This window comes from Clarias gariepinus, chromosome 21, assembly GCF_024256425.1.
Source record: "Clarias gariepinus isolate MV-2021 ecotype Netherlands chromosome 21, CGAR_prim_01v2, whole genome shotgun sequence".
Taxonomy (NCBI): domain Eukaryota; kingdom Metazoa; phylum Chordata; class Actinopteri; order Siluriformes; family Clariidae; genus Clarias; species Clarias gariepinus.
This window is the reverse complement of record NC_071120.1, coordinates 12,871,199-12,887,286: the sequence shown is the minus strand read 5'-3', so window position 1 is coordinate 12,887,286 and position 16,088 is coordinate 12,871,199. Positions and strand designations below refer to the sequence as shown.

Below are 16,088 nucleotides of genomic sequence, written 5' to 3'. Positions count from 1 at the left end.
GTACTACTCAGAATACTCTATCGGTGGAGATAGACACTCTGATTTGTTCAAGTAAAGATCCCTATTTTGTCGACTTTGTGGCATTTCCTGTGGGACCTTTTGGGAATTTGTCTGTCTGGTATCAGACTAAAGTACAGTAAAGATACTTTCTTCCTTCCATGCCAGTGGCCAAAGGGATGTCATATATCACTTTTCAGTCTCTAACCTAGAGATGGGAATCAGCAGTCACAACCCAATGTGATATTATCACCATACATCAGTGCCGTATGTAAGTATCATGATTTTATAAATATCCCAATTAAATCTTACATCTTTTTCCTATTCTTATCTCACTTAAAAAGAAGGGCAGCGTTTAAAAAATACAAACTAACTTCAAATACAAGAGTTTAACAACATTTAACTTGAAATTAAACATAATAAAAAGCAAATTCTTAATTGAGCAGCACGTATCTCTGTCATCCACCATAATTATTATTTCTAAAAAAAGCATAGAGTTAAAAATAACTCAACACGACCTGAGATGCTGATGTGTGAATAGTTTTTAGTGTAATGCCTGTAGAATTATAAAAAATATTATTTTACTGCCTCAAATGCCTCCAAAGTCTTCACCTCATGTTAATTAGTTATGAGAACATGGCCATGCGTGGCTTCTAATTCACGTTTTGAGACTTGAAGTGCACGTGGAGTTTTGATACTGGTATAAGAGTGTGTAATGAGTGGGTTTCAGGACTAATTCACTCACAGGGTTTGGAGAAAAAGGTCAATCGGAGGCTTTTTAACACACGCAACTTTTAATAATGTAACGGCTTAAAAATGTGTTCCTGTTGCCGCTCAGAAGCTCCTGCACTCGGCACAGCATCGGTTGTCCAATGTGATTGGCTGATCAAAAACCGGCCAATTCCGGTCACTGGCTGATCAACTGGTGCATCTCTATAACTATTATAATACATCATTAGAGAAAAAAAAGCGATTTTGGAGTCAATGTGGCAATACATCAGCACACAAAAGAAGTATGCTTCATGACTGACCCTTTTTTCCATCTCCACTCTAACCTTGTGTAAAGTTTGCTGCTGTTTATAAACCTAGCTAGAGGTTCTGCAAATAAACTCGCTGACATGGCTTTCTGGTGGCAGGTGCAGCAGCAGGACTCATAACAAAACCAATACTAGACCTCCTCCTTCGTGATCATTGTCACAACTCTCAGATAAGTTTTTTTTTTGGCCCCATCTTGACTGGCCACCTGGCAGTGTTGCCAGAGGAACAGGTGTACTGCCCTGTGTGTGACCATAGAAGTGAAAAAAAAAAACATCTTCAGAGACGCATTTCACGCATGGATGTCCAGATTAAATTCCCTCAGGACAAAACATTAGTCTTGTAGATTAGGCTTTGAAAAGTACTTTTCCTTTTTGCATTCCTTAGAAGTGTTGCAAGTCTGTGCTGGATGAGGCGAGGGTGTTATAAGCTAGCTTCTGGGAGCGCAGCAGTGGTGTTTGAGTATCGGCATCCCGCACAGTGGCACTGCTTAAGGTGCGGAAGTGCTGCTGGGTCCAGCCATACACCAGACAGTTCAACAGCCCCTGAGAGCCTGAGGTAAAGGCCTAAAAAGAGAGAGGGGAAGAATAAAAAAAAGACAAGAAAGGTTGAGAGAGAAAAAGTGTAAAAAGCAAAGAGAAAGTGCACTGTCAATCATTTCCATCAAATCTTAGCCAAAGTTATAATCAGAAGTTACATACAGACTACAGTGTTATACTGACAACATGGCTAAGCAGTTTGACTATCCTGTTTCTAACGAATACGCTGTTTCTAACGAATGCGCTCACACGAGTGGCATGAGCGATGTTCCTTTCTAATTTTTCAAACAAAACAGTCTTTCCGTTAATGTGTGTGTGTTTGTGTAAAATTCAAATAACAGAGGATAAAGGTTTACTGTGTAAGATGTGAAGGGGGAGACGGGACGGGCTGAAAGAAAAAGTCTCCTTTTACTTTAGCTTCACACACATACATATACACACACACACACACACACACACACAAACACACACACATACACAGCGCCTGTGGGCATAAACGGAAACACTTATCTGTTTGGATTTATTTTTACTTTTTTTAAAGGTGAGGTGCAAGTTAATTTTTTTTATTTTTACTTTATATTTTGTATTCATTATTTTTAAGTATTTATTTTTTGGGGGCCGTGGAACGAATAATTTGCATTTCCATTATTTCTTATGGGAAGATTTGCTTTGATTTACGAGTGTTTTGGAACACGAGCCCAGAACCTTGGATTACAAGCATAATTGTGGCAATTATGGCAATTATGCTCGTAATCCAAGGTTCTACTGTATTCCACTGAGAAATGCTCTTACTGTTATACGTAAAGTGTAACTTTGCTTGGTTTTGTAGTACTTTACATGTACTATTGAGAATACTCTATCGGTGGTGATACACCGACTCAGGAAAAGTGTCAATAAGTAAGAAAAATAAAACTTTTTTGCTTGTCTGAATTCTACTAAATTATATACAAAGTATTACACATCTTTTTTTTCTTCACATGACCGTACGAGCCACCAGTGATCTTGCTCATATTTTTCAGGCTGATATAATCAGGATAGAATTCCTACAGGAAGTCTGGCACTGATGTTGGTTGAGGTCATAGCTTTGTGCCACCCACTGGATTTCCTTCTCACCAAACCCGTCAAACCATAACTTTATAGACCTCACTTTGTACACAGAAGCAGAGTCCTGCTAAAACAGGAACTAGCATTGACCTTGATTCCACAATGTAGGAAGCATTTCATTGTTTAAAATGTATTTGTTACAAACTGTGGAAACCAAGGGGCCAAAACCCTGAAAAAAATTTGGCAAAGATTACTGTCCTTCCTTTACTTTTAGTTATTGTGCTCCTAGCATTTGCCAAACTCATATACACTTTAGCTTGCCCTTCAGTTTAGCATGATTCCTAACTCCAGAGAATGTGTTTCTACTGCTCCAGAGTCTAGTGGAGGATCGCTTGACAGCACTCCAGCTGATCCTTCACACTGCCTCCTGTCTCTTTCAGGCTGTAGTCAGAGATACAGCACAGGATTAGCTATTTTTATTCTCTATGTGGGTCTGCACTCACCAACCAGGCTCTGTGATTTTGCAGTCTCTACTCCTGCGTCATGGCTGAGGTGTGGTTGCTCCTACTGTAGATGCTTCCACAAGAATCACACTTAACAGTTTCTGAGTAAATCCAGCAGTGAAGATATCTGACAAACTGACTGCATCCTAAGACAGTGCCATGTTCAACGTTACTGAGATCTGCAGTAAAACTCTACTACCAGTCTGTCTATAGAGACGACATGGCTAGGTGATGATTTTATGTCATGGCATAAAGCCATTTTTCAAATTAATTTCCTTAGTGTCTATTTTTTGCTATCTTATTTGACTTTTGACCTTCCTTTTTTGTTTAAGTGCTTAGTAACTCTGACAGTGATGAAATGTGCTTTATATGTTAATGAATAAACTGAATTGCTCATACTTTATATTTATAGCACATTACATAGCATTTATAGCATTTTAACCTGGGAGTAACAAGGTAGTAACAATTTAAAAGGACATAAACAGCTGCTGTAAAAGTTAATTAGATTACTTTGAAATCAGTCGTACACCAGATTTATTTTGGCTTACCTGGAGAATGTACAGAATAACTCCCACCTTTCCTTCCACTTCCTCCGGTTTGAATAAAATCATAGTGGCCAGAATAATTGCTGTTCAAAAGAGGAAGATACAGATATATGTTGCTCAACAACAAGACACATGTTGCTCAAAATAAAAAATCTGGTACTTTTTGAGTTCCTCTTTTGCTTGGAACCCAAAAAAAAAAAAAGATTCCACCAAATCCAACTGACATTTGGTTAACAGTGTACTTAATGAAGTATATTTATGATCCGGGACATGCATAGCAGAACTTAGTTGCAGTAATAAATAAATATTCCTTTTAAACTGGTGTTTACCTGGTCCCCAGCAGAAAAAGAATGCAGATGGGTAGAGAATCATGCGCTGCTCCAGCACACGAAGTGTGGCCCATTGACGGTCAGCGAAGAAACCGTGAGAAGTAACGCAGCGCTTGTACAAAGAGCGAGCTTTTACCATAAGCACCTGGAGCAAGAAGAGCAACAGATCCAGCGCTGAGTGGTATCATTCCAAATAATTAAATATATGTATTCTATGATACACATAGCCAAATCACTTTTAACCACAGAGACATTAAACAAATCACTTGGAATGTGAAAATTCAATAAGTGAATTTTTGGAAGAAAAAAAAAAGTACAGTGGAACCTCAGATTACGAGTAACATGGTTTGTGAGTGTTCCACAAGAGGAGCAAAAATGGTTAATAAATTTTGACTTGAAAAACGAACAAGTCTTGGTTTACGAGTACCGAGTGTCATGTATCACGCATGCATTTCTTGTTTTGACACCGAGCGTCATATACACTGTGACCACGTGTGTGTGCGTAAAACATATTTGATTTTTATTTTTTATTTTATAAGAACAATGAAATAGAAGCCGATTCAAAAAATAAATAATCGGATTAAATCTTTTAGGCTGTTTTTGGAACTTCTTGGATTTCCAAACATTATTATTAATACCATTTTGTAAATCCACCACCATTGTCACTGAGTTGCTGGGCCTAGTTAACATCCTAGGCCTGCAATCAAGCAGATGACGGTAAGAGTAATTTTTGTAAACAGTTATAGCAATTGTATTTTATTTAGTCATCTGTAGATGATATTAAAAGGCAGTTTTCCAGAGGGTGCTGCACAACTGTAGGACTTTGTGTTGTTTATTTACTTTTTAACTGTATGTATTTTATATTTAGCATTTTTTCCACATATAGTATAGTTCCCAGTTTTCTGTTTGTTTTCTGTCATGTCTATGGTTTATGAGGGTCAAAGGGTGCATGGAGAGGCTAAGAGGGTGGACCAATATTACTGTCCTACTATATTTGCAGAGACACACTCCCTGCACGGTGTACAAAGGACAAGCTACAAATTGGACAACACTGTTTGTAAGAGCTGTAGCAGCAAGATCTAGCTTTCTAGCTCACTGAGCTGGTTCAATACTGGGCAGAGGAAAAAGTCCCAGCCTAAGGTAGTTGAACTAAGTAGAACTAGGTCTGTTGAAGACAGAATTATGTCACGTTGCCAAATCTTATGCCAGGTTGTGCCCAAATTATGCCCTGTACAGCCATGGTATGCTTCCCTGCAGCAATACTCTGCACTTAACCAACTCCAGCAGTGCCGAAGACGTTTTTGATGGGCCCACCATAGCCAAGTGCATCCTAAATCCAGTCCCAGTCCCCTAGCCACGTCCTGGACCAAAGTCCATGTTAAGCTCCTGCCTCGCTCCCATGTCAAGCACTATTTAAGTTCCTGAGTTAAAATACAGTCACTGGCCCAAGCTCAAACTGGGTCTCAGCCTTAGCACAAAGCCAAAGTCTCTCAGTCCCCACTCCCTGTATCTCAGTCTCTGTATTAGATCCATCAACCTGAAAACTGGGTGGGGTTACCCTTCATCACAGGTCACAGGTTCATAGCTGTTTGTGTTTTAGTTACCCTGGTTTACCATCTTGTATCTATTTAATTAGTGACTGTTTCTCAGTTATGTCATAGTTCCCAGTTTAATTAAGTTTGATTGATCTCAATCTTTACTTGTTGTACTGTACATAAACATCTGCACTTATCCCTCGTTCACACACAACAATCCACAGTCACATTGTGGGCAGTGATATAAAATTTTGCTGTATGTATGTATGGTTGCTACCACATACTTCTATCTCGTACTCCACGGCCGCATCCTGACCAGTGCTATTTCATATCTCATCACTTCTCATTTTCAACAAAGCAGAGAAATTCTCATTTTTTTTATGAGAACTGATGCTTTGCAGTTGTCTTACCCAAATGATTTAGGGTGTAAATGTATGATTTAATTTAAAGTTTAATATACTGTGGTAGACAGCTATAATAATAAATAAAATGTAACAATAAAATCTATAAAAAACAATTAAATGTATGATTATCTAAATATTTATTGAGTTTTCCATAGGTTAAACTTTATTAATTGTGTTCTAGTCATATCTAAAACCTTCACACAGATTAAAAAGCAGCTCACCACAATTCCAGTAAGCGTGAAGAAGAAGGTTATTAGGAAGATAGCGATGGAGTAGTCACTGATGGTCTTACAAGGCTGGAGTGTCTCACTCTCCTGTGAGGTTAGGTAGAGAGCACCGGTGTGTAACAAAAGGCATCTGGAAGTAAACATTAAAATTATATATTTACACTATACAGTATATACAGTACGCTATATGACCAGAGGTTTGTAAATGTCTGGCCATCACACCCGTACTGTACGTCCCCGTTAAGACAGAGTTCAATGGGTTTGAGTTCAAGGCTCTGAGACTCAAGTTCTTCCACTAAACCATGTCTTCATGGGCCACACTTTCAGCAAAGTCAAGGTTAAACGAAAACGTTTGAGCCCTTCAGTTCCAGTGAAGTGCCTTTTCTGTGTTACTTCACGGTAACACTGTGTCCATATGTGGGTGTGTTTGTCAGGTGTCCACATATATGTTCACATATACCTTTCTTTAGAAGTAAATTCTATTGTCAGTAAACAAAACCTCTTTTGGCAACTAGTTGGTAACAAACTAACGAACCATTCATGCTGTTGTAATGTCTGTAGTTCAACAAGTTAAAAAATAACCAAAGAAAAGAGAAGACATGCACACAAGACAACCAAGTCTGGGCTTAAATAGCTGCAGCCTTGTAGAATCATCCCCAAACACGGAGCTTTCCTTCCATATAATCTGAGGTTTGAGTCATTCTTCCGTGTACGCTTTAAGTTTAAAGTATCTAAAGACTGGGGATTATTACTTTTCCAATAAGCTTTGCTGGGGTTTTCCAGAGGAACACAGAAGTTTAAAACAGATTTACCTGTAGGGCTGGGTAAAGTTCACGTAACAGTGAGCCACATTTCCTGTTATGAACACTGGCACTGTGAGGATCAGGGGCAAAACACTGGAATGAGAAAGAATATAAGACTGAATGCCAAATTGAAAATACAGACATTCATGCATAATACAGTGCACTTAATATACCGTACTACACAGTCATGCATTCTGGTGGAATAAAAAATAGTTGTTTAATATTATGGGATTTATCATATTCTAGTATAGAGAATCTGCAATAATGTTCTACATACCAGGACATAACTGCTGCCAGCTGATTGCATGGGTTTACTTGGGCTGGAAGCTGAAATAACAGAGTCGCTTAAGGTTTATTACACAGTGTACAGTCCTAAACATATTATTATTATTTTATAAATGAATGATCATCAGAGCAAATTATTATGACTATTTTTATTACCTGAGCTGGGAAACCATTCAGTCTGCACTGATGCTTCTTCTTCAGACCAGTATAGAGCACCCACACATAGTGGAGTGTATAGAAAAAGGAAGCCATGAAAAAAGTCTGTTTAAAAAAAAAAAGGGAAAGTTACAGTGGAGTCGAGGAGAAGATTCGATTAGAATAATACTATTTTGCTTTACACTGGTGCGTATCTAACTGTTGCCATTAAAACTCTACACTTCTGCTGGATTTCATGTTACGAACTGTGACAGACCTGAATTACATTACAGGCAAGTGAGAAACTGTAAAAGGTAGAAATCACGGCCTTTCCCCAAAGCTTGTGACATTATGAAACCGTATCTTCCATACACATATTGTAGTCATAAGACAAAAAATGAAAAATAAAAATGTGACTGCCTCATACATTATATCAGACATTTACAACAAATAAATCCTGAAATGAGTCAAATGACTACAGTATGTAATCTGCCTTTCAACCCTCCCAAATCAAATATTGTCAATCCAAAGCTCCAGGTTACAGGGCAGCAGTTTGTCATGGTGTTGCTAATGTATGAGCTGCCTGTGTCAATAGTGTCAGGAATGTTCAGCTGCCAACGTGTTTGCGCACCGATACACAGTAACTCACTTGCGCACTCATTCTCTATAGTGCTTATCCTGTACAGGGTCGCAGGAGGCCTATCCCAGTGGACTCGGTAGGACTAGGCAGTGCTCACACAAGCACACACACTCACACACTACGGGCAGTTGTGAAACACCAGTTACCCTAATCTGTGGGAGAAAACCGGAGTACCTGGAGGAAACCCACAGGGGAGAACATGCAAACTCCACGCACAGACCTGAGTAAAGGACTCCAACCCTCCAGCCAGAAGGTACAAGACAACAGTGCTAAGCACTACGCCACCAAGCCCTGTACACAGTAACCTGGCGAATAATTACCATAGACATTTAGCTAAAATTTGGTGGCATAGTGGTGCATTATAGAGAAAAGAATTTCTAAATGTAGAAATACGTGATTGACCAAACACACGATCCCACTGATCACACACATGTACTAATTACATCTAATGAGAACGATCTTTAAATCCCTTTTAATTAAGGTTCCTTAAGTTCCTTTGCGTAGTTTGTAGTGTGTTCACTGCCTCGTTTTCACGTTTTATAATTAATATAATTACAATAAAAATAAAATCTGTTTTTATCATTTTTTTGTTAACACTAACGCTTGCATCCAACTCTAAGTCACCTAACAATAAGCCTTAAAGACTTCTTCTCCTAGCGGACCTTTTGACACCATTAAAATGTCCTACCTTTAATATACTCATTCCTGTCCCTGTCCATTCATGGTGATAAACTGAGAGAAAAATTCTAGTCAAACTAATTGTTCTGGCTAGAATTTCATTAAAATCAATTAGAAGATAAACGAAAAAATCTTTGGGTGCAGTGACAATAGAATTTTACTGTTGTGGTGAGGACTATAACAGAAGAAACAGCCCAAATGGCCTCCTGCCCCGTCAGATTTTTATTACGTCATTTCAGGGATTAAAACTACAATAAAAGCTTTCAGTAAAATAATAAAAATGCAGAGCTAGGTCAGTCATGATGGTTTCCTAAAATAAAAGTGAGAACTGGCGAGAAAGGGGTTTGTGAATAATATAAACAAGATAGCAGGTTAAGCCTACAACCTACAGTATAGGAGCATTTTTCTCTAAACAGATGAAAAGATTAGTGATAAATTTGGCCTTTTTATGAGGCGCCGTATAGGGCTTAAATCAAACTTTACTCACGCACACACATATGAAACACTTGCATACACATATATGAAACACTCACACAAACATATATACTACTAACTGCTCAAACAACTACATATGAAATGCGCGCACACACACATACATACTTTCCGCGCACATACATACAAACTCTTCTCGCACATTCACCTATGAGATTCTCAGTGTAACCGGAAGGCATTTCAGTGTAAAAGGAAGGCATTTCAGTGTAGACGGACTTGTCGCTTCATTCTCCCTGAATGGTAGTACTGGTTTGTATCATCACTGCTCAATCACATGGCATATTCAGAACTATCCACATAATGTCTGAATATTTCAGCGGCAGAAAACGCAGGTGATGATTTGCAAAAAGAAAATTAAAGCACGGAATCTGTGGCTAATATGTCGGATCCTACAACAGAAAGAAATACTGTTTTGTGAAATGTGTTTCCTCGCCTTCGCTAATATGAACAACTCATCGGAATCCCACGGGACAAACATTGTTCCGACCCCCCATATCACCCACTTTTGTGGTGATAAATAAATCACTCGTTGTCTTCTAAACTGTCCATTAACGGTCTATTTAAGAAACGCTACTACTAATCAGGGAGAATGAAGTTCATATACATTGAAATGACTACTCCCTACACCCTACTCCCTGCGCAGGAAATGTCTGAAAAGGGAACTTCACTCTACAAAATTCCACCATTCAGAACACCATGCAACGTCACTTCCTCCTTGCGTTACCATGGTAACACAAGCACCTCGGATACCTGCTGCTGTGGAAATTTCACGCTACGGACATTAAATATAGATTATTTATTGAAACAAAAACTGATACCATAAAAAAATATAAAACGTATTATTTATTTATTTATTTTTACAGATTACTAGCCTATATAATACGAATGGTTTCTTTATTAAATCAAAATGTAAATTATTGTGTTCTATTTATATGATGTCCTCGCCTCGATAATAATTATAATAAAAATATAAATTCTTTTTCGAGTAAAATTTTTTCACACTCCAGCGATATGTAATGACTTATAGGAAATTATCCATTCCCTTTTCCGCTAAACTAAAGATCCGTTGTTCACTCGTTCCCTACACCGCTACAGTTGGCTTTGTGCGCGTGCACAGAAAGTATGTATGTGTGTGTGCGTGCGTGTGCGCGGAAAGTGTGTATGTATATGCGCGGAAAGTATGTATGTATGTATGTGCGCGGAAAGTATGTATGTATGTGCGTGAAAAGTATGTATGTATGTGCGCGGAAAGTATGTATGTATGTGCGCGGAAAGTATGTATGTATGTGCGCGCGCATTTCATATGTAGTTGTTTGAGCAGTTAGTAGTATATATGTATGTGTGAGTGTTTCATATATGTGTATGCAAGTGTTTCATATGTGTGTGCGTGAGTAAAGTTTGATTTAAGCCCTATACGGCGCCTCATACCTTTTACTATAAAACAAGGTTTAAACTTTAAAACTCATTTAAATTAGATCTTTTTAAATACAAATTTTAAAATAATGTTAAATACAATTGAAACAGCTAAACATCAACGCTAACAAATATGCCAACTGTCACGGCTCATTGTGTCTGTGCTTATTGTGTTTCCCTAATTCAAGCCACATGAAGCAGGCTCTGGTAAACAGGCTGCACCATGTGGGTTATGTTAGACAGGAATTAAGTCCTAAAGGCACTGACTCTCTGCTACAAAACACAACCCAACATATTATTTATATAATCATCAGAAAAATAGCAAAACATGAATGCCTATATACATATTCTTCTAAATAACAGTGTGTCAATAGATATAAAATAGAATAAATAATCTAGTCTGATGCAGGGTAATCATATTTCAAGGCAATATCATAAAGTATGTACGAAAAAGTGAAGCTTCCTGATGGAAGTGATGATAAAGTTCTAGTGATGTTATTTTATTTACCTGCTCTACAGTGTGGAGGTTGTAACAGGTAGCAGGAGTGTCACAGGAGTTGCTGAAGAGAAGCGCGCCACTCAACCAGCTCCCGGCTAACAGCATGTCCGTTAAACTCAACAGAAACAGGGGTTGTACCTGCAACAGCAAGTGCACACACACAGAGAGAGAGAGAGAGAGAGAGAGAGAGAGAGAGAGAGAACTTTGTTAATCCCAAAGGTAAAGCATACACACCAATCAGCTAAGAAATTAAAACCATTAGTTAATATGTCTGAAGCAGTAAAAATGGGCAAGCATAAGGATCTGCGTGCATGGGCAAGGCCCAAATTTTAATGGCTAGATGACTGGGTCAGAACAACTCCAAAACTCCAGCTCTTGAGAGGTAATATAGTGGAAATTGCAGACAATCTGAATGCTGGCTGTGGGAGAAAGGTGTTAGAACACACAGTGTATCACAGCTTGCTGTGTATGGGACTGCGTATCTGCAGACTGGACAGAGTGCTTGTGCTGGTCCACTCTTCTTGCAAGAACTCTTCCAAAAAGGCTGACCTCTGTGTCTTAAAATAACAACTTACTGTTGTTAAATAATTCCATGTGTGATTTCGTAGTTTTGAAATCCCCAGTATTATTGTAGAATGTAGAAAATAAATCACTAAAAAAAAACAAAGAAGTTTGCAAGTCATCCCAAATTTTTGAGCGTGTTGTGTTTATATAAACCAGTCACCTGAACATGGCATGAACATGATTTATACGTCTGGGAATCACCGTCATGCACCACCCGACACAATATCCTAACCTAGGTGCTGATTCAATTTGTATTGCTATTCTGTAAATATCAAATTTTATAAACATCCAAATATTCTAATTTGATATATTAATTTTGTTACAATTCTAAGCAAATGTGGTAAATAATTTGCTCCTGCAGCACAGGATACTGTGTTGCCCATCAACCTTTAGCCACCTGTAGGATCATAAAGGAACTGCATCATTTTACCAGCTCAAATCTATGACGAATTGCCACATAAAAGGAATTTGTGATACACGACTAAAATGATTTCCCCAACCCGTAATAATTTATCTAAAATGAATTATAATTAAATATTAACAGTTTTATCCTGGTCAGAGTGGATCCAAAGCTAGCTCTGGAAACACTGCGTGTGAGAAGGGAGAACACCATAAATAACACCATGAATAACACCATGAATAAATGCCAGTCCAATGTATTGCAGCGCACCATGCACACACACCAGTCAACTAAAGCAGAAAAATACTGCCAGTAGTGTTTAGCTACAACCTTTACAGAGTCAGAGGTTATTACTGGGTTAGTCAGCATTAACTCTAAGGCGAAGCTTTATATATTATATTATATTATACCTACAAGACAGAAGGTTTGTACATCTCACCTCAGAACTTCTCACATGTCTTTGGAGAACAGTGTAGAAAATGATGGAGCCAGAGCCTAAAATACTGGATTGAAAAAAAGGTTCGAACGATATACAAATTTCATCAGTTTACAGAACACACAACATGCATTTCTGACATTTTAAATAATTAGGACATTTGCTTTACCTGAGAAGTGCCATTGACATTTGAATCCACCGCACAGCTGAATAAACCTCAGGGAAGAAGGGGAAAGGAGATGTATAATACAAGAAAGCAACTTAATACAATAATGTAATAAACAGTCTAATAACACAATAATATAATATCATAAAAATATTTTTTTAAAGTAATTTATACAATAAACATGTCCTCTGTGTAAATATCTAACCAGTTTACATTATTTTAGATCATTACAAAATTATATATATATTATTGTTATTATTATTATTATTATTATTATGATCAGCCCCCTGTGTGTTAAAGCAGCTGCTCTGTCCTAAAGCCTGCCTTCCATTATAAACCCTCCCTTCCATTATAAAGCCTCTTCACCAGAATAAAAAGACAAATCTTATAAATATCGCTACTTACAGTTCTCCAGTCTTCACTCGGCAGTGTGGTATTCATCTGAGGGCTGATTAAATTAAACATGTCCATCCTTAAAGTCTGTTACAATACGGACTAAACCACAGGATCAGCGCGCGTTACTGAGTCAGAATCTAAACTAGACTTGTGTTCGCACTTTCACTCCGCCCTCATCAGCTCAGGAACACGTGACTCGTCATGACTCCGCCTCTCCGGGGGTGAAAACTTCTGCCGTGGAAATTCCGGCTGTCTGTACCGCGTCAGTGCGCTGCGCTCTCTGTACTGTACCGCTCTGTAGGAACTGCACTTCCTTCAGTTTCAGTCCCGCTTCTCCCGAATGTAACTGAGCAGTGTTATAACCTGTACATAACAAAGTGCACTGCTGTATATACAGTCATTATATGGTATATACAGTAATAGAAATATAATCGTGCATTGCTCTATACTGTATATACGTTTGTGTAGCTATATACTATATATACCGTATGCATACTATAGAATATCATTTAAATATAAATGTCTTATATAGACTCAATATATAGGGTGTAGAATATATCATAACTGTAATTGTGCATTGCTTTATATACTAAATATTTTACTTAAAATAAGTTAATCCTATTAATAAAGTACTATAGTTATAAGAATTTACATTTTGTGTAAAATTAATAAATATAATTGTGCATTGTTGGGTGTGTACATACATGTAATTATGCATAGTAAATTTGTATGTATACTAAATATATGCTTTATAATATAATATAAATATAACTGTGTATCATCATATATACAGTTAATATATATTTCTGCATTGCTTTATATGTAGTAAATATATACTATAGAATATGATCTTAATATAATTGTGCCTGTTGTGTCTGCTTAACTTTAAGCAACTAAAAGTTAAATACTGATGAGGAAAATCATATTATAATAAAATTATGTTCTTGCTTAATGTTTACTTGTAAAACATGTAAGGAATACCACACTGTGAGTGTTTCATGTTGGGTTGTATTACACCAGCACTTCAGTGACTTTCTATGTATACTGTACCACAGCATTTTGCCAAGGATTACAATTTTTAACCTATTAATAGTCATTCTTCTCTCTCTCTTTCTAAAAGTTAACTCAACAAAAAAAAGGAAACTGAGAAGCACAAACTTGTCTGTCCTAAAAACTTTCCTGGGTGAGGAAACTTATTGATTAGACATGCTCCGTAATATTTCTTTCATGATCATAATAATGGCTCAGGCAGAAAAATTAATGCATTATATATATATATATATATATATATATATATATATATATATATATATATATATATATATATATAGTGTGGCGTGGGCGGGGCGGCGGCTGACGACCAGCATGCCTTGCGGGGATGTCGGTGTGTTCACCATGATGGGGAAAGGTGTTTGGGTTAGTGACTTGGGCCCTGTTGTGTGTGTGTGTGACGTGTGAAATGTGCTCCAGTTCAAGCTAGTGCTGAATTGGATGTAGGCTCCTGAGTGAAGGTGCTGCTCATGCCTTTCATTCTGTGTGTTTAATAAAGTACTCCCAGCCATTGCATTGGGTAGCAAATAAGCTCGCTCGTCTCTCCAGCATTCTTCCCGGCGTAAAAACGCTACAATATATATATATATATACTGCATTAATTAACACCTCAGTCGGAACATTGAGGATCAATCGGAATGAGAGGGGGTGTGTAAACCTTTGATAATCTGTTCAGTAGGTAAGCGTAAACACTCGATCTGATAAACAAGTTTATTCTTCTATTATATTTCAAAATAAAAAATCATTACATTGTAAAATTCTAATTAAATGCTTGGAGCATATAAACATAAATCTTATCATATCAGTGTTTATGTAAAGAGTGAAGCTGGAATCTCTAATCAGAATGATTTCAGTCAAATTGAATAAATGCTGTCATACTGAGACACTTTCCACCAATTTTACATAAATATTTCCCAACAGAAGACTCCCCTATATCAACAGTTATATTGTTTTTATAAAATTATAATCAAGTACCATAATTTCATTCAGAAGAAAAAAAATACATTACACCCTTTACATGCTTTAATTCAAAAACCAGAAGAGCCAACTTTAGCAACAATAATCAGTTCATTAATGTTTGAGGTCATCTATTTATACACAGCTCCATTCCATTTCAACATTTTGATTTGCTTCTTCCTTTTAGATGTTGATTTGCTGGTGTGCTTGGAATCCCTGTCCTGTTGCATGACTCAGTTTCAGCACAGCTTAAGCTCCAGGGCAGATGACCACACATACATGATTATACATTTTCAGGTCCTGTTGTTGTAAGCGAGCCCAAATCATCACCCACCACCAAGATTTCTTCCAGCTTGTATAAAGTGTCTGTGCGTGATGAGCAAACATCTCCACCTTCATCATATCAATGCAAAAAATATTGTTAGAAAACTTTTGTGAGTTGTTTAGATGCAATTTTGCAAATGTATATCAGGATTGATTGGAAGCAATGATGACCTAAAAATTCTACATTCTACTGAATTCTACAAAATACCAAGTTCTGTTTTTATAGAGGTAATCAAATTTCTTGATAATTTACTCATAATTTATATTCCATTAGATGACATCTGGTAAACAGTGACTCTCTTAATGATTGCAGAAGTAGAAGGTGTGTACGTACTTATTTTTTGCAACCTGGTTTCTGAATGTTAGTTTTTATTTTTTTTGGAATTAAATATCTACATATTGAAAATTGCTGTTGTTGTATTTAGTTTTTTTGTTTGTTTATAAAATATAGTCAGGACCACACAATCATTTTTTAGGCCTTGAAAAAAAGGCCTAAATAAACCTATAGGGCAATGGTTATGTTGTACTGTTTTTTAATGTGTGCAGAGAAAGAGAAAAGGTGTTTAATGCTCGTCAGGTGATTATTACCCGTCTAAACTTGTGTCAGTGACTCACTCTGTGATGAGCCGAGGTCCACTAATCCACTAAACTACAGGTTTAGTTTTTTGTGTTTAGATATTTTAGTTGCTTAA

The 16,088-nt window shown here is 37.2% G+C and overlaps 1 protein-coding gene across 1 annotated transcript; it reads right to left on the bottom strand.

Moving 5' to 3' along the window:
• Window positions 1-510: 510 nt before the first annotated feature.
• tmem116 (transmembrane protein 116) lies at window positions 511-13,207 on the bottom strand. Its single transcript, XM_053480513.1, has 11 exons — window positions 13,075-13,207; window positions 12,673-12,719; window positions 12,507-12,570; window positions 11,113-11,241; window positions 7,403-7,507; window positions 7,239-7,288; window positions 6,971-7,054; window positions 6,153-6,288; window positions 3,993-4,137; window positions 3,667-3,746; window positions 511-1,598 (listed from the first exon to the last, which is right to left on the bottom strand). The coding sequence occupies exons 1-11, from the start codon at window positions 13,138-13,140 to the stop codon at window positions 1,416-1,418; spliced, it is 1,089 nt and encodes a 362-aa protein (XP_053336488.1). The 5' UTR covers window positions 13,141-13,207; the 3' UTR covers window positions 511-1,415.
• Window positions 13,208-16,088: the final 2,881 nt, after the last annotated feature.

Bases quoted from the DNA above. Each gene is read 5' to 3' on its own strand.
- tmem116 (XM_053480513.1), bottom strand. From the start codon at position 13,140: ATGGACATGTTTAATTTAATCAGCCCTCAGATGAATACCACACTGCCG. The intron at 11,242-12,506 runs GTGAGATGTACA...TTGCTGTTGCAG, and splicing joins GACATGTGAGAAGTTCTGAG to GTACAACCCCTGTTTCTGTT. The intron at 6,289-6,970 runs GTAAATCTGTTT...GTTTACTTCCAG, and splicing joins AACTTTACCCAGCCCTACAG to ATGCCTTTTGTTACACACCG.